Source organism: Leuciscus leuciscus (genome assembly GCF_965113295.1).
Source record: "Leuciscus leuciscus genome assembly, chromosome: 13".
NCBI lineage: Eukaryota > Metazoa > Chordata > Actinopteri > Cypriniformes > Leuciscidae > Leuciscus > Leuciscus leuciscus.
The window spans coordinates 18206848-18233528 of NC_138737.1; the positions used below are offsets into that span (position 1 = coordinate 18206848).

Sequence of the window (26681 nt, forward strand, 5' to 3'; positions counted from 1 at the left end):
TTACAAAAAGGTTAATGGATCATAGGGAAATTGACAAAATGTAACTTTTACTACACATATAGAGAGGAGTTTGGGGAGTAACTGGAAAAAGGTTTGGTCATTGTTATCTTGGGAAGGGCTGTTTGAAACATTTTACATACTTAATGAAGGTTTTCTGGAAAATCTAGTATCACCTGGAAGACCCGAGAAATTGTATGAAAATTGTATGTTTGTGATGGTGCCAATGACATATGAATGTGAAAAGCAAGTGAAATGTAAGAGAAAAACATGTTACACAAATAAAGTATAAAAAACAAAAACTTTGTTTATCCACTAACTTGGTCAATGTACCTTGATTTTTTTACTTGGCTATATAGTTTAGTCACTCTGCCTCAAAACGTCTTAACAGAAATTTAAAATTCTAAATTTTTGAATGATAACCTTGATAAATTAATTTATATATTTTGTAATTAAAATAATTAATTGTATTCATTTTAATGGTATGATTAGTTATAAATCAATATAATGAAATCAAATGACATTATACATTTTTTTTGTTATATATTGTTATCAAAATATTATTTAAATATATGATTTATATAATCAATATTTAAATCAACATTTGATATTTTATAAAGTATTTTATGTATATATTAGTAATTTAAATGATTAATAAATTCCTTTCATTCATTTAATTTTATTAATGACTATATAATTATTTGTTTTATCATTTAAATGTATATTTATTTTACATTTATTTTAAAGATCCCATGACATGGATCATTAATTATTTTAGAATGTTTCCTGGGGTGCCCTTATAATGTTAGTGTGTTTTTAAGATAAAAAATTAATAATTTAGAAATAAAAGGCATTTTTCCTAGCCTGATTTTAGCCTCTGATTTGAACACTCTGTTTGAAGGGGCGTGTCACTGCTGTGATTGGCTGACATGCTTGCATATGAAATAGCTATCATTACATGTGGAACTCTCTCGAATACTTTTACTATTACAGCTATTATATGTTTTTATTATTACAGCTATCGAGATTAACGAATCGTGAGAAGTTTAAGTATTTAGATCTATTCCCATCATATAAAATGTTGCAGTGATGAGCATTGAGCAGATGACAGCCTGTTTGAAGATCTTATCATTGATTTCACCAATGCAAACATGAGGCGAGTACATGCAGTAAGAGCTTCGTTGTGCAGCGTAACAGCATAATTGATTTCATAACGAGTTTTGTCAAGTGTCCAGATAAACGCGCCGTGTGATTGACAGCTTGGGCGATTGGAAAGGTATTGTTTTTTTTTTTTATCACTTTCTGTATATATTTTAATCACAGTTTAAATACGATTATTTTCATCCTACCAAGAGAAACGATATGAAGTTGATATTTTAGTCAATGGCTTGATTTACTGATGCATAAACAGTATTGAACGATTTTGAGAGAAAGATTATCTGTCTGAACTTGAACAATTACACATCAGAAATTCACATAACTGGTTCTTCAGAGGCTCGGATGAAGGAACTAAAAAAACACTTTTGTGTTCAAACACCGAGCAACTGCCATGCTTCGCTCGTTTGCAAGCCTTAGCCAAGATGTCTCTCGAGGAAAAACCAATATCACGCTTGCGCAGCTCATATTCTCTAGCCTGACTACGAAAGACTTTGTACTTCCGCTCAATTTCAGTTCGCTTCTGTACTCAGTCTGAGATAGCGACCTATCTCCCAGTTTTCCTCCAGCCTCAAAACAGCCGGCCAATCAACGAACAGAGGGCAGGCTGAGAGCCGTGACGTAGACGCTGAGGGGGGTGTCGGTACACGATCCGTTCCACCTGCACGATCCGTACACGCATGCGCGTAATTACGTAGTAGAAAACGTCACGGTTTTCCTACACTATCGGAACCACGCATGCGATGGCACAACTTGCGGCATATTTGTGTAACGTTGTATTGTGTTTAACATTTCACAGCGGGTCTATTTTGATGCTTTTAAATGTAGCTTACGCTATGCATTACGATGTGTTTACGTGGTTGCCAATCCAAAAATAATAAAGGAGTTGTGAGTTGTTACATTAACATACATGATCAGTTTCCTCCATAGGCTACTCTCCTTTGCGATTCACTGCTGTATGGTATTAGGCTTAACTTGCCGTGTTTTGGTCTGAGGTCAGTAGTATTGTCAAAGACGGTTTGTGTCATTTTTTTATTATTAAAAGCTGCTAATATTAGTTAACTTTTAAGTTGAGTAATTTTGTATTAGTATGGTATGGGTCTATATAATCTAAATGAGGAAAATGATCCCTTCAATGTTGTTTACAGAAGACAATAAGGAACATAATATGCATTTCTGCCTAGACAATCTGCACTTACATGAAGAAAGAACTACGTGGAACAGATCGTGCAGTGTCGTAAATCGTCGCAAAACAGAATTATCATTTGCGCATGTGCGTTCCCTTTCAAGGGAACTCCCGTTGCGTCGAAAAGCTGACGCTATGGGAACGCTTTGCGTGATGACGTCTTGAAGCACATGTAAAATCAGTCCAATGGTGTGGCGGAACGTCAGAGGCGGGTGACGTCACGTACCAGGAAGCTATAAAAGCCGGCCCGAAACAGAAAACGAAAGCTTTCTGAGTCTTCAGTTGCGCTCTGTGTTGAATCTGTCCTTGTTATTTGGTGTTGTCTGTCTATATTATATATATATATTCAGTATGGCGAGCAAGCAGCAGTTTAGAGTGTGTGTCCATCCCTGCCCGCGTTATTTAACGGGAGGTGATACTCACACTCTTTGTGTTGTTTGTTTGGGTGAGGAGCATGCCCAGTCAGCACTCGAGGGTGGTGACTGTGTGCATTGCGACGCGCTTCCATTGCGCACGCTCCGATCCCGCTTGGCTCGGTTCAATCCCGATCGCGTTCCCGAGGGCTCGGGTCCCGCCGCGGCTGAGGCTCGGCGGCGATCTCAGACCTGGGGTTCGCAAATGGATCTGTCAGTGGATGTTGAGACGGGCTCTGCCTTATCTCAGCATCAATCTGACAGATCCAGTGCCTCTCATCAGGGTGTGGAAGCACGCATTGCGGTTTCTTCCCCCCCGATAGAGGCACCAATACTGCAACTGTCCAGCTCTGAGGAGTTGGATGTTGTGAGTATTGAAGCTGAGTCTGAGGATTCGCCACCTCAGTCTCATGCGTTTGAGGAACTGCTCGATGTTATTACTAGAGCAGTTGACAGACTATCTATTGAGTGGCCAGAGGATAGGCAGGACGTTCGTTCGAAAAGTAAGCTCGACGAACGCTTCCTGCCATCTCGTACACAGCCTCAGCGAAGAAGCCTTCCGTTTTTCCCCGATCTCCACACCGAGGTGTCGAAATCGTGGGGAAAACCGGTTTCATACAGAGTGTATGCACCACAAACATCCCACTATTCTTCCATTCACAAATATAAAGAATATGGTTATGGGGAGATGCCGAAGGTGGAGGAGACGCTTGCGAGCTATCTCTCTCCAGCAACGGCATCTTCCCTGAAAGCTCCTTCACTTCCCTCTAAGCCAGTAAAATTCACATCATCTCTGGTTCATAAATCGTATGCAGCCGCTGGTCAAGCTGCAGCGTGTCTGCATACGATGTCTATTATGCAAGCCTATCAGGCAGAATTATTGGGGGATTTAGAGGAGGGCGGGGGAATTGGTCCTGACACAGTGGCTGAACTACGCAGAGCCACAGGTCTGTCTCTCAGGGCCACCAAGGAGACCGCTAAATCAATCGGGCGGTCTATGGCAGCCCTGGTGGCCACTGAGAGGCATCTGTGGCTCAATTTGAGCGATATAAAAGAGAAAGAAAAGCACGTTCTCTTAGATGCTCCGGTTTCCACTGTTGGTTTATTTGGTGATGCAGTAAACAGTGCGGTAGCTAAATCTCAGGAAGCTGCTAAACAGGCAGCTGCATTACAAAAACTTCTCCCCCGCCGTTCTTTCATTGAGGCTGCTGAGCGGGAGCAGCCTCACTCCTCTAAAAAGAGCGCTGAACATCGTGCCACTCAAAAACAGAGTATGTCCTCTCGTGCTCCCCCACAAAAATCTCGGGGACACGGAGGGCGCTCTCAAACCCAGCAGTCTTCGAGGGGTAAAACGGATCTGCGGACCGTTATTACCGCCAAGAAGGCTGCTGGGGAAAAAGTCCTGATGTCTGAGGGCTCAGGACAAATGAGGGTAGTCCCCCCGAAGCAGAGCGGTTAACACCTCTTTTCACGGTGCCCGTCTCTCTTCGGTGCCCTCAGGGGACCGTTCTGCCAACCCTGCCACCTCTGGTGTTACAGGGCGCAGCGGTCTCCGGCGAGCACATATCTCAAGGTCCACCCGGAAACGTAGTGGCCTCGGGATGCCCGCCCCCTCTGAGGAGGGTGCTAGAGCAGTCTGTTTGGTCGTTCCCTGCCGGTGCGCCGTTACAGGGCGACGAACCGACTACTCAACAGCAGGAGAAAAATACGGTGCCGTCTCTCTTCGGTGCCCTCAGGGGACCGTTCTGCCAACCCTGCCGCCTCCGGTGTTACAGGGCGCAGCGGTCTCCGGCGAGGACATATCTCAAGGTCCACCCGGAAACGTAGTGGCCTCGGGATGCCCGCCCCCTCTGAGGAGGGTGCTGGAGCAGTCTGTTTGGTCGTTCCCTGCCGGTGCGCCGTTACAGGGCGACGAACCGACTACTCAACAGCAACAAAATCCAGAAACCAGTCTCGAGAGACTGGTACCTCTTGTAGAATCTTTGACAGCGTGGAAGCTACTGTCAAATGTTTCTCGTTGGGTCCTGCAGACCGTGGAAAAAGGGTATTAGAAAGGCCAGCTACTCACTGTCAAACAGTTCCAGAGACTGTTGGGTCTCATGGCAGCAGCTTCCAACGGGATACCTTTTGGACTGCTGCACATGAGGCCCCTGCAGTGGTGGCTCAGGACCAGAGGGTTTTTCCCCGAGGGGCAACCCATTTCGCACAATCAAGGTCACGCGGTGATGCCTACGTGCCTTGGTTATGTGGAAGAAACCTTGGTTCCTGTCCCAGGGCCCAGTGCTGGGAGCTCCTTGTCGTCGCAAACTGCTAACGACGGATGCTTCCCTCACGGGTTGGGGAGCGATCCTGAGGGTCGCTCATCTCAAGGTCTGTGGGAAGACCATCATCGTTCCTGGCATTCTATAGCCTAGAGATGTTAGCTGTCTTCCGGGCTCTGAGGAGCTTTATCACAGGTCTCAGGGGACACCATGTGTAGTACATACGGACAACACGTCGGTAGTCGCCTATATCAAGGGGGTTTGCGCTGGCATGCCATATCCTCTTGTGGTCCCAGGGGAAGTTGCTGTCACTCAAGGCAGCCTACATCCCCGGGGTCCAGAATATAGGAGCAGACACTCTGTCGAGACAGGGGCCGAGGCCCGGGGAATGGTGGCTCCACCCCCGAGGTGGTGGAGCTGATATGGAAATTATAAGTGGATCTGTTTGCGTCTCGAGAGACGTCTCACTGTCCACTTTGGTTCTCCTTCACGCATCCAGCTCCTCTGGACTGGATGCTATGGTACAGACGTGGCCGAGGCTACGTCTGTACGCCTTTCCCCCAGTTGCTCTGCTCCCGGGAGTTCTGGAAAGAGTTCGCAGGGACCGGATTTGCCTGCTTTTTATAGCCCCGCGCTGGCCGGGCAGAGTATGGTTTCCCGATCTTGTGTCCCTCCTCGACGGGCATCCTCTGGAGTTACCCGTCAGGAGGGACCTTCTGTCCCAGGCAGAGGGCTCGATATTTCACCCTCGGCCAGAACTGTGGAACCTGTGGGCTTGGCCTCTGAGGGGGCCCAGCTCATAGAGTCAGGTCTCTCAACCGAGGTTGTTGAGACCATTCTACAGTCCAGAGCTCCCTCCACGAGGAAACTTTATGCCCTGAAGTGGAGAGTATTCACTTCTTGGTGTAGTGACCGTCGGTTGGACCCAGTCCACTGCCCAATTGGTACAGTGCTGGAGTTCCTGCAGGAACGGTTCACTGCAGGTCTGACCCCGTCCACTTTAAAGGTCTATGTGGCGGCCATGGGTGCTTACCACAGTCCTTTGGGTGGAATGTCTGTGGGGAAAGACCCCTTGGTATCTCGTTTCCTTCGTGGCACTTGGAGGTCCTCCTCCCTTTCGAAATCGGACCAGGAGGCGAATAATTTGCTTTGCCCTGTTCGGGCGTTAGACGCGTATGTCCACAGAGCTGCCCTGTGGCGTAAAAGTGACTTTTGCTCCCCTAACAAGGGAGGTCCAGTGTCTAAGCAAAGGATGAGCAAGTGGGTGGTTGAGACTATCTCACTGGCTTATGAGGCGGCTGGACAGCCTTCTCCTTTGGCTGTCCGGTCGCTCTCTACTAGGAGTATGGCGGCCTCTAAGGCCCTTATATCAGGAGTATCGTTACAGGACGTCTGTGATGCGGCAGGCTTGTCCTCACCGCACACCTTCGTCAGGTTCTACTCTCTGGATTTAGACTCTACTCTAGGGTCTCATGTTTTGTCTTCTTAGTGCTGCTCACATGATTACACACAGGACAGACATTTGTAGCTATGGAGGCGTTGGTATAGACGTTCCCATAGCGTCAGCTTTTCGACGCAACGGGAGTTCCCTTGAAAGGGAACGCCTCGGTTACGACTGTAACCTCGGTTCCCTGAAGAGGGAACGAGCGTTGCGTCGCCTTGCCATATCTCCTTCATGCCTGTCAGCGCGACTTCAGACTTTACGAAGCTTTCGTTTTCTGTTTCGGGCCGGCTTTTATAGCTTCCTGGTACGTGACGTCACCCGCCTCTGACGTTCCGCCACACCATTGGACTGATTTTACATGTGCTTCAAGACGTCATCACGCAAAGCGTTCCCATAGCGTCAGCTTTTCGACGCAACGCTCGTTCCCTCTTCAGGGAACCGAGGTTACAGTCGTAACCGAGGCGTTTTCTACTGCGTCTACTACGCATGCGTGAAACGGATCGTGCAGGTGGAACGGATCGTGTACCGACAGGTGTCATATGCAGGCTAGGGGAACCCATATTAATGTTATAAAAACCTCATAAAGTGACATTTTCATGTCATTGGACCTTTAACATTTTATGAAATCTGTATGATTTCTAACCTATAAATACATTATTATAAGTGTAATAGATATTTAATATACAATTATTATAATAATTAAAAGTATTCATTAATTTAAATAAACTATGAAAATATTTTAAAGGGAATGGAAATATAACATCAAAACCTGTTGAAATTCAAAGTAGTTAGTCTGTTAGTCCGTGTATAAAATGTGTCATTCTGAAATTCACCTACAGATGGCGCGCGCGCTTTGAATAATCTTTCGTATACGTTGCTCTCCCTTTTGAGAGCCTCTCCAACATTTTTTTTCCCAGACCTGGACTCATGAGCTGTCTGCAGTGTTTCCTTCTAGACACACCGAAGTCTCTGTCCATGTGCGTGATTTACTGTCTCCTGGCAGAAAACAGGTAAAGAGAAAATAAAGGAGAGATTTTCTACAAGAACAACTTGCAGTATTAATAGCAAGACAAAATATGAGACTTTCGGTTGCAGACAATGGGTTTCTATGCAGGATCCCACATATAAATCTAAAGCAGCATATCCAAATGTATAATGCCTACTGTTGTCATATTTATCAGTGAGGTTTTCATCATCACTTAGCAAAGAAATTCATGGATCCTCAGCTAACTAGCTTTGTTTTATTTGCTATAGTAAAAAATGTGCACTAAATAGATGGCCTCAATTCATTTAGGATAGTAGCCCAACCTATCCATTTCATTGTTTTCAAATCCACAAGGGTGGTCTGGGTTGTGTGGACAATCATATGACCCCGAAACATTTGTAGCATAAGATCAAAAATCCACATTTCCTCGTTTCAACAGCCCTCGAGATGCCATGTAAACGCCAACTCCTTTAAGCACATCTCAAACCTCTTGTCTAGAGTACGCAATGCAAAAGGTCAACAAGCAAGTATCGAGGTGATAAATGATCAGGGTGGGTGGCTTTGATAGGCCTAATTGTCCTGAAGATCCAGTGCTGGGGAGCAGAGACTCATGGGCAATTACTTACAATGTCCTGAGAGGCGGACTGTGAGAGTGGGCTACACAGATTCAATCAGCCTCACGCAGTGTTGCCGAGTACGCGCCGCTCGCCAAATTGCCTGATTTGCTTTCCCCATCAGCCGAGGTCCTGTTGCTTCTGTATCCACTTAGCAGAGACCGGAGAGCTTCTATCTGGTACTTGCTGGACGCCTGCTCTTTCCTTCTTTCCCAGTACATTAAGGCTTCGGTGTGTTGACCATGGCCTTTAAAATGCATTAGGCCTTCTCCACAGCATGGCTCTCAATGATGTAGTTAAGCTAGTCAGTCATAAACATCACACCAACCTCATACTAATGGACCCCTTGAGCTGTAGGTTACGGTTTGTTTTTCGTTTTCCATTACTACTCATATGAAATGAGAGTGAAGACCGCTTCCTGTTGAGTTATAAACTGGATTTTACCTATGCCTAAGGGAGATGATTCATTTATTCATTTTATAAACATCATGTCTGGATCACAGTAATAGTGAAGTATTTATCGTTCTTATTGTTGGGAGAGGTTATTAAAGAAATACTCGGAAATTGAATACTTCTGAGAAATAGAAACGGATACATATATAATGCAATAATTTTTATAATTTTTTTGTTTGTTTATGCATTACAGTTCAAAAGTTTGGGATCGGTAAGATTTTCTACTGTTTTTGAAAGTTACATTTGAAAAATAACGGTTTTCTATTTTAATATATTTCAAAACGCAATTTATTCCTGCGATGGCAAAGCTGAATTTTCAGCATCATTACTCCAGTCTTCAGTGTCACATGATCCTTCAGATATAACACGCTGATTTGGTGCTCAAGAAACATTTCTTAGCTTTGTTGAAAACAGTTGTGCTGACCCCAAACGTTTGAACAGCGGTGTGCAGGCGATGAGTGGAATGGTTCTTCTTACAGGTTTGGAGACTGATCGTGGCTGAGACGGATGGCTGGAACAAAGAACACTGAAGACGCTGGAGACACAGAGAAGAGAAGCTGGAGACAGAGAAGAGAAGCTGGAGACACAGAGAAGAGAAGCTGGAGACACAAAGAAGAGAAGCTGGAGACAGAGAAGAGAAGCTGGAGACACAAAGAAGAGAAGCTGGAGACACAGAGAAGAGAAGCTGGAGACAGAGAAGAGAAGCTGGAGACAGAGAAGAGAAGCTGAGACAGAGAAGAGAAGAGAAGCTGGAGACACAGAGAAGAGAAGAGAAGCTGGAGACAGAGAAGAGAAGAGAAGCTGGAGACACAGAGAAGAGAAGAGAAGCTGGAGACAGAGAAGAGAAGCTGGAGACAAAGAAGAGAAGCTGGAGACACAGAGAAGAGAAGCTGGAGACAGAGAAGAGAAGCTGGAGACCGAGAAGAGAAGCTGGAGACAGAGAAGAGAAGCTGGAGACAGAGAAGAGAAGCTGGAGACACAGAGAAGAGAAGCTGGAGACACAGAGAAGAGAAGAGAAGCTGGAGACACAGAGAAGAGAAGAGAAGCTGGAGACAGAGAAGAGAAGCTGGAGACACAGAGAAGAGAAGAGAAGAGAAGAGAAGCTGGAGACACAGAGAAGAGAAGAGAAGCTGGAGACACAGAGAAGAGAAGAGAAGCTGGAGACACAGAGAAGAGAAGAGAAGCTGGAGACACAGAGAAGAGAAGCTGGAGACACAGAGAAGAGAAGCTGGAGACACAGAGAAGAGAAGCTGGAGACACAGAGAAGAGAAGAGAAGCTGGAGACACAGAGAAGAGAAGAGAAGCTGGAGACACAGAGAAGAGAAGAGAAGCTGGAGACACAGAGAAGAGAAGCTGGAGACACAGAGAAGAGAAGCTGGAGACACAGAGAAGAGAAGCTGGAGACACAGAGAAGAGAAGAGAAGCTGGAGACACAGAGAAGAGAAGCTGGAGACACAGAGAAGAGAAGCTGGAGACACAGAGAAGAGAAGAGAAGCTGGAGACACAGAGAAGAGAAGCTGGAGACACAGAGAAGAGAAGCTGGAGACACAGAGAAGAGAAGCTGGAGACACAGAGAAGAGAAGCTGGAGACAGAGAAGAGAAGCTGGAGACACAAAGAAGAGAAGCTGGAGACACAGAGAAGAGAAGCTGGAGACACAGAGAAGAGAAGCTGGAGACACAGAGAAGAGAAGCTGGAGACAGAGAAGAGAAGCTGGAGACACAAAGAAGAGAAGCTGGAGACACAAAGAAGAGAAGCTGGTATATATAATATATACCGGTCAAAAGTTAAAGTTTTTGAAAGTCTCTTATGCTCACCAAGGTTGAATTCATTTGATAAAAAATACAGTAAAAACAAAATATTGTGAAATATTATTACAGTTTAAATTAACTGGTTTCTGCTGTGATATATTTTAAAATTTTAATATATTCCTGTGATGCAAAGCTGAATTTTCAGCATCATTACTCTTCAGTGTCACGTGATTCTTCAAAAATCATTCTAAGATCATTTATTATTATTATCAATGTTGAAAACAGTTTTAGCTGCTTAATTTTTGTTTTTGGAAATCATAATACACTGCCATTCAAAAGTTTGGGGTAAGTAAAAAAAAAGGAAATAAATTAATACTTTTATTTAGCAAAGGCACATTCATTTGATTAAAAATGACATTAAAGACATTTGTGAAAATAATAAATATTACAAAAAAGTTATATTTATAATAAATGCTGTTGTTTTGAACTTTCTATTCATCAAAGAATCCTGGGAATCCTTTCCTCAAAAATATTAAAGCAGCACAACTATTGCTTGTGTTTAACATTTCATAAGAAATGTTTTTTTGTTTTTTTTTGCAACAAATCTGCATATTAGTATAATTTCTGAAGGATAATGTGACACTGAAGACTGGAGTAATGGCTGATGAAAATTCAGCTTTGCATCACAGTAATATTTTTTAATATTTTACAACAAAAACCAGTTACATTTACGCATTTGGCAGACGCTTTTATCCAAAGCAACTTACGTTGCATTTCAAGGAACACATTTACATTCTTATCAGGTCTTGCTTTCCCTGGGAATCGAACCCATGACCTTGGCGTTGCAAGCACCAACGCTTTAATGTTTGAGCTACAGGAAAATGTACAGTTAATTTAAATTTACAGTAAATTTTACAGCTACAATTGATTACAATTTTTATCATATTTCACATATGACTGTTTTTACTGTATTTTTGATCAAATAAATTAAGCCTTTGTGAGATTAAGAGACTACTTTAGAGAAAACCTTAATGTTTCCAAACTTTTAACCGGTACGGTATATATATATATTATGGACAATAGGTTTACTAGAACTCACTTTTAAAGGTTTTTTTCTATATAAATGCAGACTCTTGGGTGCCCATAATGCAAGTATAACACTTTTTCCTTATATTGCTTGGTAAAAAAATGATTCTGTTAACATGCTGGAGGGTTTTCCGTTTGTTGTTCACAATCAATCTTATGTCCAGTGCTATTTCAGTTCATTTTTACTGGTCTGCTCACACCTTGAGGGAAATTATGCTTGAATAGCTGAAATGTATATTTTCACAGTAACACTCAAACGCACAGTACACACATTCATCCAGTACAGCACACCGAGATTAAATTAACGGTCCATGTCATTAAATAAAACACGAAACAACCAACAGCATACAGCCACAGATAAATCAAATTGTTTGAAGCTATCTTTATTAAATTGAAGAAAACAGAACAAAAGCAACTGCTGCAAATTACGTTCATTTGAGGTATAACGAATTCAACCAATTCCAAAAGCAAACCGTACAAATGTTTCAAAAATAAACCTGAATCGAGTTCTTTATAATGTCTCTAATAATGCTCAGCGGCGTGCATCCATGAGGCAAACACATCATTTGAAGAAAAATTGGCATAAAACTGCTCCAAAAATATATAGCCACAGACATACAGGACTAAACATAGGCCTACAGAAGATAAAATGTACTATAGCATGTCTATATATCATGTGCATTTGTCAACTTGCGTGTTCAGACAGACCTATGCATTTTAAGAATTTACCCAAAAGACAGAGATTCATAAGAAAATGCTACATGAGGAGGAAAGAAAGAGGAGCAGCAAAAGCTAAAATGCATATCGTACACCACATATCATGAGAGCTTAAGACATTTCCAATAAAACATGAACATGCTGGTTTCACAGCAATGGCAGCAGCAGAGGTGTATAATACTTGATATTTCTCAATAAGGCAATATCTTTACATATAAAAGAATGGCACGTTGCTTAGCACAGTGTAAAAATTGACTACATTATGTATAGACCCACTATTAATCACACACACATATATATATATATATATATATATATATATATATATATATATATATATATATATATATGTAAAATAATAAACATGTGCTGGACTTCAAAAGTGAAATCATTACCCCTTATCTATGCTTTACTATTACGGATTTAGCTTATGTCCCGCTCTATGTGTATGGAGGCACATAAAGTGTGGGCTGGGTTACTATTAAAATATCTATTATGTGCGAGTAAATTTCTGCATGTCATAATATAAAAGTAAATATCTGAACTGTTTTTTCCCCAAACTCAAGTTCAATATAAAAAAACAATACTTTCTCCTGTACCATACAATTTTTTTTTTCACTACACCAATATCTACACTACATATATCTCTGATATGAGCTTCAGCATCAAGTCCTCCCTTCTGGCTCATTGTTCAACAGTTTTTGGCTCCATTTGTCTCAGGCGTACCTGTGTGTTTGTACAATAACAAAGGCTCAGCATCATAATTACGGGAGTTAATTCTACTGCGGAACAATAGAACACTTGTACAAAATAAATTATTAAATCAACAATACATTTGATTAGCCTGAGCTGTTATTATGAAAACACATACATTGCCCTCCAAAAGCAATTTAAAATCTTTCTCAGTAAACAAAAATTGTGGGTCTGAGACGATAAAATAACTCCATCATTTGCGTGTGGACAGTCAGCAACTTAAGGACACGTTAACCTACGTGTAGGTTGAAAATAACAGCAGATTTTAGACCTTTCACATACTAAGGAGAAAAAACTGACCAAAAAGTCTGTCGTAAACAAGCAGGTTCTGTTCATGGCATCTGTACAGACCTGGCAGAACATCAACAGGGTAGATCAGTCTGTAAATAGAGTCATTTATGAAGGTCAGCTCACCCAAAATTAACATTCTGCCATTTTTATGTTCACAGTAACGCCGTTCTTAAGAACATTAAGACAGAACTGTGAAAATCTTCCTCGTGGCTCATAGTGACGAGCTCTGAAAATAAAACCCAAAAATGATCCATAGGTGTCCTGCCGCCCTATATTCCCTGAAGCCGTTATTCAATGGAAATCTTTCAACTGCTGGATCAGCGAACCGGAAATGTGATTGAATTGTTCTTTTGAGTTTGTTCTTTTCAATTAATTCATTAATGGATCAACTCACTGACTTCATGACCCAGTCTGAATAGAACTAAAGTATCAGTGAATAATGGCTTCAAATTTGGTCTGTTCTTAACGCAAAGATATCAAATGACATCAGGTGACTTGGAATATTGCGCATAGTCATACTGGCCACTTTTATGGATCTTACTTTTTTAGGGTTTTTCGGTCACTACTGTCTTTGCAAATGATGAGACTAAAATCTGCATTAAAACTGCTTAAATATAGACAGAATTATCATTTTCGGGTCATCTATTTCTTTCGTTTTTGTTGGCATATGCAATATGAAGTATTAAGAGCAATTCATTATGTAAAAGATAACAAAAGAAACGGTTTGTGAGACTGTCTGAATACCTCTGGAGAAAGTCAAACGCTTTTGGAAGGCACTGCAACTACAACAGACACCTAAAACAAGTTAGGACCCAGTATTCAAGCATCATAGGCAAACCCAGGACCAATTAAGCTCCTTCTTCACCATCATATACCTCCACTGTGTTTCTCTAAAAACAGAGAACAGGTCAGAGTGACAAAGCGCTCAAAATAAGCTCATCTATACAACTTAACAAGCAACACTTTTTCTGTACAAACTTTTCAACAGCATACAATTACATCTGTGAGAAATCCACCGACTAGGTTTTCAACATGTGGTTTGAGAACTCTTAACAGTCTATGATCGCAAATAAAAAATCTCCAGTTATTATTTCTTATATTATAATGCATTATTTCATAAAATAGCTCTAGTTAAAAGCAGCTTTGTTCCATCATTGAGTAAATTATCCTGGCAAGAACGATTTAGCTTCATTTGATGGCCAGTCTTTGTGTAATACAACAAGTCCAAAAATTGGCACTTCTTTCCCAGCTATTCCATAATGTAACTCCCATTGTAAATGCATGTATACATTTATAGTGTCTCCGTCAATATAAAACTGCTACATGTACAAAGGTCAAATATAAGAAAACCTGCCATTCGGTTTGCATTGCACAGCAAAGACTACAAATGCTTAATTTTTGACAATTCCCCTGGATACATTAATACAAAACAAAGACAAGTTCATTTCTCGATCTTTGAACAAGGCAAGGTAACAACTTGTTCTGTGGGCTAATATCATTACAATCACTTTTCTAGCAATGATCGCAAGTATTACAGTCATTTATAGTGATGCTAAAATACACAACCCCATTTCTTAGCGTTTTAGCATATTGGAAAAATAATATGGCTATGGCAAAGGATAAAATGTGCAGGATGGATGGAGCACACATAATGGCTCCCATTCATTTTTCTCCTAAAAAGATTTAAAAAAAATAATGAGTCTCGTTCGTCAACAAAACGAAATGTTTCTGGTACTGTGATATGATGCAATGAAATATATTTAATATTCCATCTACGAGCAAATGTGGGTTGATGAATTGCAGTAAAGTGATGCGTCTTTTATCTGTGTGTAAACAATTTTGTATAAAGATATGTTTGAATTGATCTCATCAGATATTTTTCATCCCAATGCCACTACACCTGTAACTTTGTAATAATATAAACACATTTTCAAAATGGTTCTCTGACACAGCAAGCGAGCATATTTCTGTAGTGATTTTGCTTGTAACCAGCTGACGTTTCTGATTGTAAATCGATAACGCATCATAACTCTCTCGGCGAGCTAGCGTAGCGTAACTGCAACAGCAGAAAAGAGAAGAAACGTTTTCAGCGTAGTCCATTTTGTAGCGTACAGCAGAGTAAATCCATGTGCAGAATTCCCAAACAAAATGCTATATCCGTCCTGTGTTGTTCTTGCAACTTTGGTTTCCAACAGTGAGATTGTACAACAAGACCATCAACTTTGCGCTTCTTAGTCTCTTCATGGAGTCAGGTTTCCCAGAAGGTCTGGGGTGAGGTACCCCATAGGCATGGTTGGCATCGCAGGGAGGTGTTTGTTTGGGCTGTGCGAACAGACCGTGGGCTGCGAGGGAGGAGGATTCAGGAGGAGGCTGTGCTGGGCGTCCACTTCCTGCACTACAGTATAGTCTGACACTGGTGGCAGTATGGGGACTGGAGGAGCTTCGGGAAGCAGGTACGGGGTTTGGGAATCGCTGGCGGACACCAGGTACTCTCCATTCCAGAGGTTCCCCTCAACAGCCAGGGTTGGGAATGATTGGTACCCCTGCTCAGGACCAGGGCTGGGCGGCACGTCGGCGGGAAGCTGCCTAGCCGTGTTCTCTGAGGTGTAGGCTCCGTCGGAAAGCAGCTGGAATTGTATCTTCTTCTCGTTTTCTTCCTCTTTCTTTTTCTCTGGAGAGCCGTTGAGCTGTCCAGGTGAGAGCACCACTCCTCCCGCTGGTGTGAAATCACTTACTTGGGCATAAAAGTCCATGTTAACCCAGTTGGGCACAGCAGGTTGTGTTTGAACGGGCGTCTCCACTACTTCTGATGTCTGCTGCACGCCGAGGTCAGGGATAGACGAGCTGCTTCTGGAAACCAGCGGGTGCTGCTCTCCTCGTCCAGAATGGCCAGGCAGAAGGGAAGCCATGTCCTCAGGATCTGGGATTTCTGGGTCGTAGCAGCTAGCACGACCTGAATCGTCGTCGCTTTTGAAATTAAGGACGCGAAAAGAGCCCGAGCGGGACAGGCCCAGCAGATGTTGCGTATCAGAGCCATCGTTCTTCTCTGCAGAGTCGTCAAGGTCCAGCTGGATGAACTCCACCCATGGGTCTTCATGATAGAAGTCCGGCTTGTACATATCTTGACTGCTCAGCAAAGAATTGAGCTGGTCAAGCTTTCCATTCTGTTTGTGAAGGAGAGAATATATAGTATTATTAGAGAGGACCTACAAAAGTCCTGTATGCAAACAATTTAATAAAACAAATACACTCATTTTCAAAATCATTTGTATTGTTGGATGCATCAAAAACAGCATTTCCATGTGGGCATCTGTGTGTTTGTTCTGGGGTGTAATTGTTTAATGCTTAAAATGGACTCTAAAAATGGAGTATGAGGGTTGTTAAACTAAGTCCCAGTGCTTTCTGGAAGTAGAAGATTACTGGAGAATGGCCACAACATGTCAACAATTATGACCTTTTCAAAACAATCGCTCTGCAGCGATTCCTGCCATTTTGCAACTCATGCCAGATTCGTAAACAGGCAACATTTTACAATGCCGCAATTTGAACAATTCTAATGAAAGACTTTGCAATTATGTATTCACCTCTCATTGTTTTGATGATAATTGCTGTAATGCATTTTATAATGTGCAACATGCAAGGCTTAGCCTAATGCCTTTGCCATTCACAAAAATTTACTAAGAATATCTTCTTTTGTGTTCAGCAGAATAAAGAAATTCATACAGATTTGGAACAACTTGAGGGTGATTAAATGATGACAGAATTGTCATATTTGGGTGAACTAAAAATGTTCTTCCTATCATATTTATAAACAGAAAAGCACCAGGCATTACATTTTCAATTCTATCCATACTGTATTACACATGGTTATAATTAATTGTAGTTGCAAAACCAAAACAAATATAATTTGTATGAAAAAGATTAACAAAATGATGAACATACATGAAGACTGAAATGCGAAGTCTTCTGTTTTATGCAAAATTACCTTTAGCAGCTCTGGGTCGATGCCTTTAATTTTAGGTGCAGGAATAGGTGGTAAAAAGATTACCATCAACCTGTGGGGAAAAAAATTAGCAAAATGTTGTAAATGCAAACCATTTTATGAATTTGTAATTGTGTACAGTCAAAGCAACTCCCTGTTTACAGCTTAACATGAAACAAATTACATTCGGGTCATATTTCACCCCAAAATAAATGCTAAAAAATCTGATGAAAAACAAATAATATATATATATGTGATGCAATCTGGGAAAACCCACCACATGGTGAAATTTTACCTATTACAGGTTTTGATATCATATGGAAGCTGGTATCAAGCCCTTCCTAAATCTGTTTTTATTTTTATCATAGCTTGTTGGTAGCAAAAGTTATGTTTATCTGAAGTCGGCCGATCGCTATGATTTTCTGAAACGGAATTTTGAGAAAAACAGGTTTAATTAATTGTCACCGTCGGGACGCTTGGCACTCTTTTTTTTAAACAGGATTGGCGCGAAATGCGCACTAATACACATTCATTGTACATGTTATGTGGTTTATTTTATAGGTAAACTATCTTTGTAGTGTTAAGAGACGGACAGGTGTATGGGATATACGGCGATTGTTTTTTGTTTTTTTTACCTCTGCGTGCGTTAGAGAAAATGGTCGCATAGAATGCATTAGAGAAAGAGAGTATTTTCTGCTTGACACTATCGCTGTTTTTCTGCACTAAACAAGGGAATTTTGCCAAGATATTTTCAGAGATAAGAGAAAAGATGTTATAGAATAATACTTTAATGAAAAAAATTTTTTGACAAAAAACTGACATTCAAACTATTTTGGAATTTACTGAAAACGGCCCAGCGCGACATCCGACGGGTTTTCCCAGATCGCATCACATATATATATTTATATATATATATATATGTGTGTATTTTATTTAAAACAATAATGAATTAATATTATTATTACTATTATATAAAAATATATTAGAATATGAAATAATACATTTAAAGTACATTTGCACAAAAAAATTTATAATTGTTTACCACTGTATTTGTTGTATTGAATTTTATTAATGCAGATTTTTACTTTTTAAATCTAAATGGTTTAAAAAAAGGCTTCCTTTTTATTGTGCTGAATATAATTTTTAATTAAAGAAATATATATTTTGATTTGGGGATGAAATATGACCAATATGACTATATATTTCTTTGTGAAATACACAAAGAATATAGGTGTTATAAACAAAATCTCTCACCTCTGCTGCTGGGAGAAGATAAGGAGGACAAGAAGAATCACCACTCCAATCACTCCAAAAATCAACACCAACATCTTCGGGAATGTTGATTCTGCGTAAAGAAAAATGGTCTTTCCTTACCCTGAAGCATTTTGCTTAAACTATTCATGATGGTTCGGCTGCACAGCTGGATTCACTTTCTGCAAAAAACAAGTTAAGCTCTTGATGTTGACTAACCTTTGCTAGGTATCTGTGCCACATGGACAAAGATGCTGTTGCTGAATTCGCCATAGTTTTCAAAGGCTGACATCTTGCAGCGAACACGGACTTCATACTCTTTATCAGTGAGTAGACCGTAGATGGACTGCTGTGTGCCACTCTCCAGGCCCAGCTGCAATAGAAGAGGATGAAAAAGTAAATAAGAAATCAGGGGATTGAGTAAAAACAAAACTGCCATTTGTGAGCAATTAGATACGTGACATGGATATGTGAGAATAATGTTTTCTCAAAGTCTGTTAATATCTGTCTGTCTGTCTTGTCTGTCTATCTATCTGTCTATCCAGCCATGTTTTCTCCAAGCCAAGATTTGTAAAATGGCATTTTAGCACCGTATTTTAACCCACAAAGAGAATAACAGTCAAGAACCTCACTAAAAATACTCCTAAAGTTTATAACTGTGAAACACCCTTGGGGAAACTAAAATCTAAAGTACTTGTGTGTGTGACCTACAGAAATATAACAGTGAATTATTCCCCTCTGCATTCAGGCCTGGCAGCATACGGCAGCGATTTAACATGTGGCTGAATGTGGTTTTTCGTGCTTCTGCTCAGTCTGGGCAGGACCATCGGGTAGGCCGGGGGAAAGTGGCTGTCAAGGAGTGTAAACTGAGAGAGAGGTTCTTAAAGATCCTGCCAGACGCAAAGATCTCCCAACTCACGCCTGAATTACAGAGCACACAGGACTGCTCTGGACCAGTGGTGACCCTTTTAGAAAGAGTAGATGAATACTGGCTTATGTTGCGTCTCCAACACAAAATTGTATTTCTCAGAATACAATAAATAGGATGGTACAACCATTTTTCTCCACCGCAATGGCTGAGAGTCCACCGAGAGAGGAAGATCAAAACAGTTGGAGCAGAATGTTCTGTGATGGTCTGATGAACTCTGCCTTACTTTGCTAAATGGATTCTCTAGGTTTATATTATTTCATGCCACAGCACTGCTGAATGCTTGATTCTGACTGGCAGATGTGAAATGTTAAAGGTTAATTTTAATATATTAATATGAAAAATATATTATTTAAACAGCATTTGTACAATTATGCATGCCATAACAATCCTTTTAATTAAGATACTACAGAGTAGTATAAATACATATAAATATGTACTGTTTGTGATTGTGTGTGTACGCACGCACGCACGCACGCACGCACGCACGCACGCACACGCACACGCACACGCACACGCACACGCACACGCACACGCACACGCACACGCACACGCACACGCACACACACACACACACACACACACACACACACACACACACACACACACACAGACTAATGAGCACATATTTGAAAAGCCTGTGACCCACGGCATAACCACATCTGAAGTGGTTCAATATTTAAAATAAATCAATTAAATTTCAAGAGAGCAAGAAGTACAGCAGCAAGTAAATAAACCTTTATGCAAATTTGCTAGCATTAAATGATAAATGATAAAGCCACCCCACATGTAGAAATTGTAATAAAAAAGGGTTTGTGTCCGTACTTATGTCTTGTAAAATGTTAAAGGGAGTCATGATTTACACACACACACACACACACACACACACACACACACACACACACACACACACACATACACATTCATGCACGCATATATTATAAAAGTTTTTATAAACAAAAACTTTGTTGCATGCAATTAATCACAATGAATTGATTTGACAGCACTAGTATAAATATAATTATACATTACCAGTCAAAAGTTTGGAATAATTATGATTTTTAATGGTTTTGAAATAAGTCTCGTATGCTCACCAAGACTGAATTTATTTGATCAAAAATAAAGTAAAAACTGTAATATTGTGAAATATTATTACAAAATAAAATAACTATTTTCTATTTGAATATATATTAAAATATCATTTATACCAAAGCTGAATTTTCAGCATCATTACTCCAGTCTTCAGTGTCACATGATCCTTCATAAATCATTCTAAAATGCTGATTTAGTGCAAAATTATTATCATTTATTACTTCTACTCAATTATTAGTAATGATTCTTGTTTTTGCTGCTATATTGTTGTGGAAACCATGATTTTCAGGATTAGTTGATGAATAAAGTTCAAGAGGACAGCATTTATTTGAAATATAAATATTTTGTAACATTATAAACATTATAATTTACTGTCACTTTTGATCAATTTAATGCAGCCTCTCTGATAACAGTATTATTATTTTTATTTACCCCAAACTTTTGAAGCCAAGAAAACGTACATTTTTGTAAAACGTTTTTTTCATAAATCGCTTTTAATATATATTGAATGCATGGCAATTTCAGCATCCAGGTATAGGCTGAAAATAAATGACGTTTGTGACTATAAGTCGCATGTATGGCTGAGAATAAAACGAGTCTCCCCCACACACAATGTTCTTACTTCAATAATTCCTTGTAAAAAAAAATCATTGCAAACTGCAATATAAAATTTTTCTGGTGCTAGAGACATACCATCTCCCATTGGGAGGTGTTCCTGACCCGGTACTGAACCTGGTACACCAGACTCATCCAGCCCATCTGCACATCTGCTGACGGAGGGGGAGCCCAGCGCACAAGGATGTCAAAGTGCAACCCTGAGCGACTCACGTTCAGTAGAGTCCAGTTCAGCCCAATTGGTGGGTCAGGATGAACTAGGAAGTCACAAAACATTGAAGTCAGGCCTCCAACATAGATGTGTCAAAACCTTAATGAAGCATTTTCACAGATATTAACTTACCAATGTTCTCCACTGTAAAGCAGGCCTCATCATAGGTTATGTTCAGAGGAACCGAGCGCAGATGGACGCAGTACGAGGTCCAGATGTGTGTGAAGGTCTTGTTGAAGTAGCATTCGTTTTCCACAGTACGTGTGTAGTCTGGACACTCCTGCCACTCACTAGAGAGGACACTAAATATCAAATAATAATGAAAACATAACATTAGATGTGTACGAATATACGAATATTAGACATCTCAGTAAATTGCACTGCATGGATTTATCCGTAAATGTATGGTAGTTGACTTGAAATACTTACAAATGACATCATGAAAACAGCGTTTGATGATTATTTGATAATTATTATGAATGCAGCTTTTATTAACTCATTAATTAAAACATATTTTACTTGCACTTTTAATCATTCATTTGTTAAAACCGCATGTAAAAGTAAAAAAGGTACTGAAAAGTTTACTTAAAACGGTAAAAAACTTGGTGAGAAGCCACAGCACTTAAAATATTCACTTTAGCTTATAGTCATATAAAATATTCTGCCAAATAACACACAATTTAAGCATGACAATATTTTATATACTATATCATATATGTATATACAGTATATATATATATATATATATATACTGTATATATATATATATATATACACACACATACACAATATTTGATATATATACATACACAATATTTGATATATATATATTTATATATATATATATATATATATATATTATATTAATGTCATGTTCACTTTTGGTTTCAGTTACCTTTTCATGGACATTGCGTCCGAAATTGAATACTGAAATTGTCTCTTACTTTTGGGTCCGGTAGAAGACCCTGAGTGCTCCAGGCTCGGTGAGGTTCTGGAAGGTCCCAGCACTCCACCAGCAACGAAAGGTCTCCTGCTCTCTGGAGCGGCAGCCCGTAAAATGAGGTCCTCCGTTGGGATCTGAAGCAGAAAGGGAAGATAAAACGAAGGTATCAATTATTATTGAATTAAATCTTAATATTTTCTTTTTATTATATATGTACTGTATGCATGTTATGTTTTGGCACATTGTGAACTCTGTCCTCTGCAGTTGAGCTCCTCTGGTGCCAAGTTCACCAGCCGTCCTCTCCATCCTCTGCTTTTGCGCAGCCATAAATAAGACTTGGAGGATGCAATTGATTTTCGCCCTCTATTTCGCCCTCTAACTGCAGTATAAATCAGCAGAGCTAGCATGTGGCACCAAATCCTCTAGGTATCAAGATTTTCTATGACACCGTGTTTTTATTTGATCCATTTCTAAATTGTACCTGTAAGAGTAAATCTAGCTTAAATGAATAGTGGCTTTGGGAATGGAGAGGGCCGTTAAATATCTAATTTACTCTGAAGAAACGTTTCTGCTGAGGATCTCCAGCACAACCATTTTTCCCATTCTCCTTCGTCCAGCCCTCTTCTAGTGACAACAAGATATATTTCCCTCCATCCCACAGCTGCTGAGCACGGCAAAACAGCCCTCACAGCGACGCTGGTTAGGACTGATCGTGTGGGGAAGGGATTTTCAGTGGCTTAAGTGAGTTCACGAAAGCACATCCACATCCACACATAATGTAAACCCAAACCTTGCTTGTGAGGGTTTGCTGAATTACTAAAATAAGAAAAACATATTCTTGTGATTTTACAGTAAAAACAGAGATACAGTGGGGAGAACAAGTATTTGATACACTGCCGATTTTGCAGGTTTTCCTACTTACAAAGCATGTAGAGGTCTGTAATTTTTATCATAGGTAAACTTCAACTGTGAGAGACGGAATCTAAAACAAAAATCCAGAAAATCACATTGTATGATTTTTAAATAATTAATTTGCATTTTATTGCATGACATAAGTATTTGATCACCAACCAGTAAGAATTCCGGCTCTCACAGACCTGTTAGTTTTTCTTTATGAAGCCCTCCTGTTCTCCACTCATTACCTGTATTAACTACACCTGTTTGAACTTGTTACCTGTATAAAAGACACCTGTCCACACACTCAATCAAACAGACTCCAACCTCTCCACAATGGCTCTCCACAATGGCTCTCCACAATGGACATCAGGGATAAAATTGTAGACCTGCACAAAGCTGGGATGGGCTACAGGACAATAGGCAAGCAGCTTGGTGAGAAGGCAACAACTGTTGGCGCAATTATTAGAAAATGGAAGAAGTTCAAGATGACGGTCAATCTCCCTCGGTCTGGGGCACCATGCAAGATCTCACCTCGTGGGGCATCAATGATCATGAGGAAGGTGAGGGATCAGCCCAGAACTACACGGCAGGACCTGGTCAATGACCTGAAGAGAGCTGGGACCACAGTCTCAAAGAAAACCATTAACACACTACGCCGTCATGGATTAAAATCCTGCAGCGCACGTAAGGTCCCCCAGCTCAAGCCAGCGCATGTCCAGGCCCATCTGAAGTTTGCCAGTGACCATCTGGATGATCCAGAGGAGGAATGGGAGAAGGTCATGTGGTCTGATGAGACAAAAATAGAGCTTTTTGGTCTAAACTCCACTCGCTGTGTTTGGAGGAAGAAGAAGGATGAGTACAACCCCAAGAACACCATCCCAACCGTGAAGCATGGAGGTGGAAACATCATTCTTTGGGGATACTTTTCTGCAAAGGGGAACGGACGGCTGCACCGTATTGAGGGGAGGATGGATGGGGCCATGTATCGCGAGATCTTGGCCAACAGCCTGCTTCCCTCAGTAAGAGCATTGAAGCTGGGTCGTGGCTGGGTCTTCCAGCATGACAACGACCCGAAACACACAGCCAGGGCAACTAAGGAGTGGCTCCGTAAGAAGCATCTCAAAGTCCTGGAGTGGCCTAGCCAGTCTCCAGACCTGAACCCAATAGAAAATCTTTGGAGGGAGTTGAAAGTCCGTATTGCCCAGCGACAGCCCCGAAACCTGAAGGATCTGGAGAAGGTCTGTGGAGGAGTGGGCCAAAATCCCTGCTGCAGTGTGTGCAAACCTGCTCAAGAACTACAGGAAACGTATGATCTCTGTAATTGCAAACAAAGGTTTCTGTACCAAATATTAAGTTCTGCTTTTCTGATGTATCAAATACTTATGTCATGCAACAAAATGCTAATTAATTACTTAAAAATCATACAATGTGATTGTCTGGATTTTTATTTTAGATTCCGTCTCTTACAGTTGAAGTGTACCTATAAAAATTACAGACCTCTAAATGCTTTGTAAGTGGGAAAACCTGCAAAATCGGCAGTGTATCAAATACTTGTTCTCCCCACTGTATTTGAAAACTACTTTATTACGCTAAATATGAATACAACAACTTGGCTATTATTTTTTAAATCACATTGTCCAAAACGGACAAAAAAACAGGGATGCACAATATATTTGTACCGTTAAGGCCCTGATATACTCATAGCGAAGTTCTTTTTCGTTCTTCACTTAGGGGTAAAACGAAGTTTGAAATACGTGAGCAGCGATATACTGTTATCAAACATCTGACGCCACCCACACTGCTGAGAGCGACATTTAGATGAATATGTAAAAATGTCCTGTGCACTTTCCTCTCAATAACAAAATAAACACACAACAAAAATTAGAAAACAGAAAGCATTTGTAATAAAGCATAAGAAAAGATAATAATCTGATAATAGCAACGCGGATATGTTTGCACAAACTCTGCAATTCGGCACTCTAGTAAAGTCACATCATGTTTATTTATATAGCACTTTATACAATAAATTGCTTAAAATCAAGTGGCTTTACCGTGTTGAACATGAAACACAGTGTCAGTGTCTCGCTATAAATAATCATTAATAAAGACTAAAGCTTTAGTCTGGATCTTCTCAGTATCTATAACTCCCCCTCTCTCCCTTTCTGACTCCCAAAACTCTGTTATTGCTGCTCCCTCCCCCTCGAAATTCCGGCATGTGCAATAAAAAAGCCTGCTATATGGAAGAGATTAGGTCTGAGATGAACAGATGATTTGTGGGCCACTGCGGAAAAGATGGGGACAGAACAGATAGGGACATTATCACTACTAAATTGTTCCTGGTCAATATTTGGTTTGGTGCTGCAAAGGGGGCAAAAATCAGCCCAGCGGTCTTCAAGCACACACAATTTGCTCTCTAAAAAACATTGCAAAAGCAGCTGTAAAAAGGCCAAATATTTAGATTTGGGAACAGTTTCAACTGTGTTAGATGTCAGTGTGGGAGACTTTTTAATTGACAAATCAGATGTGGTACAAGAGGAAAAATTTTAAAATGTGCTTTGGCTATATTTTCTTTTGCTTTGCTACAATTCAATCTCCCATCATATTCATAATAAGCAGAGCACGCAAACTTTTTCTGGGACTTTTCACCACAATCTCTTTCCTGACAATTATACAAACAGTGAGTTATGCCGTTTTTGAGTATATGCTGTTGGAACCGTGATCTCTAAGTCAGAGCTTTTGAGCCAAAGTACTTGCGCAAAAAGAACTCATCTATCATTCTGATGTGTTGGCAGTGTTGTGGAATACTAATCTGCGTATGTGGTTGTGCGGGCGTGAATATTTTGGACTGACCAATAAGTCCTACACAAGAGACATTACAAATCATTGATGAAATGCAACACTTGTTCCAGTATGAAATGTAGCAACTAAACAAAAATGACATTTTTTTTTTTCAGTTAGAACTTTGATACTGATTTTGAAAGACGTGAAATAATTTGTGCGATTTGTGCGTTAAAAATTTTCCGCTCCTTTTATGTTACTTATGAATAATAAATGAACATGTCGCTTATGCACACACCTACTGCTTGGAAACGTAAATAAAGCTACAGCTTGTGTGGGTGAAGATTTCCCACGAATGAAAAACATGATGTTTACTCAGCTCCCCGCAAAGAGAGACCATCGGTAACTAGGATACTGGTTCAGACCGAAAGCCAGGACAAATGTTTTCCACTTCGGCTAACTGCAAACTTCTGAATAAATTGGCCACATTTGCCAATTAAACTGTCTTGATGGATTGCAATCACTTGAAAAAGCACCTTTATCACTGGCTGTCCAGCAAATGTCTTGATTGGCTCAGGGTTATGAGCTGCTGAGCAGATGCTCCATCTTTTCCAACCCATTTGCTGCAAAGATGACAGTTTAACAGCAGAATCAGAAGAAAGTGCATACTTCAGCGAATCTAATCAACAGAAGAAAATAGCATGTGTCTGTTACACAGGAGTACTTATCACAGCACTTACATAACATCTTGTGAGCTTCTGTGTATGCGGTTACAGCTGTGCGTCATTTAGTACCCCTGTGAAATCCATTTGACAGTGAGCATCACTGTGCCTATACTGACACTGAAGGACACAGCACCTGAAGTGAGTACTGACAAGCT

The 26681-nt window shown here is 40.5% G+C and overlaps 1 protein-coding gene across 1 annotated transcript in view; it reads right to left on the bottom strand.

The window, feature by feature from the left end:
* Positions 1-11702: 11702 nt before the first annotated feature.
* The window catches only part of ghra (growth hormone receptor a), a 38508-nt gene continuing 23529 nt past the window's right edge, over positions 11703-26681 (bottom strand). Inside the window, exons 3-9 of the mRNA XM_082187986.1 lie at positions 22128-22260; positions 21316-21485; positions 21051-21229; positions 18557-18710; positions 18341-18431; positions 17090-17159; positions 11703-16268 (exon numbers count right to left, since the gene is read on the bottom strand). Coding sequence (XP_082044112.1) covers positions 15345-16268; positions 17090-17159; positions 18341-18431; positions 18557-18710; positions 21051-21229; positions 21316-21485; positions 22128-22260 — 1721 coding nt within the window. The 3' untranslated portion in view covers positions 11703-15344. The remainder of the gene's footprint in view (positions 16269-17089; positions 17160-18340; positions 18432-18556; positions 18711-21050; positions 21230-21315; positions 21486-22127; positions 22261-26681) is intronic.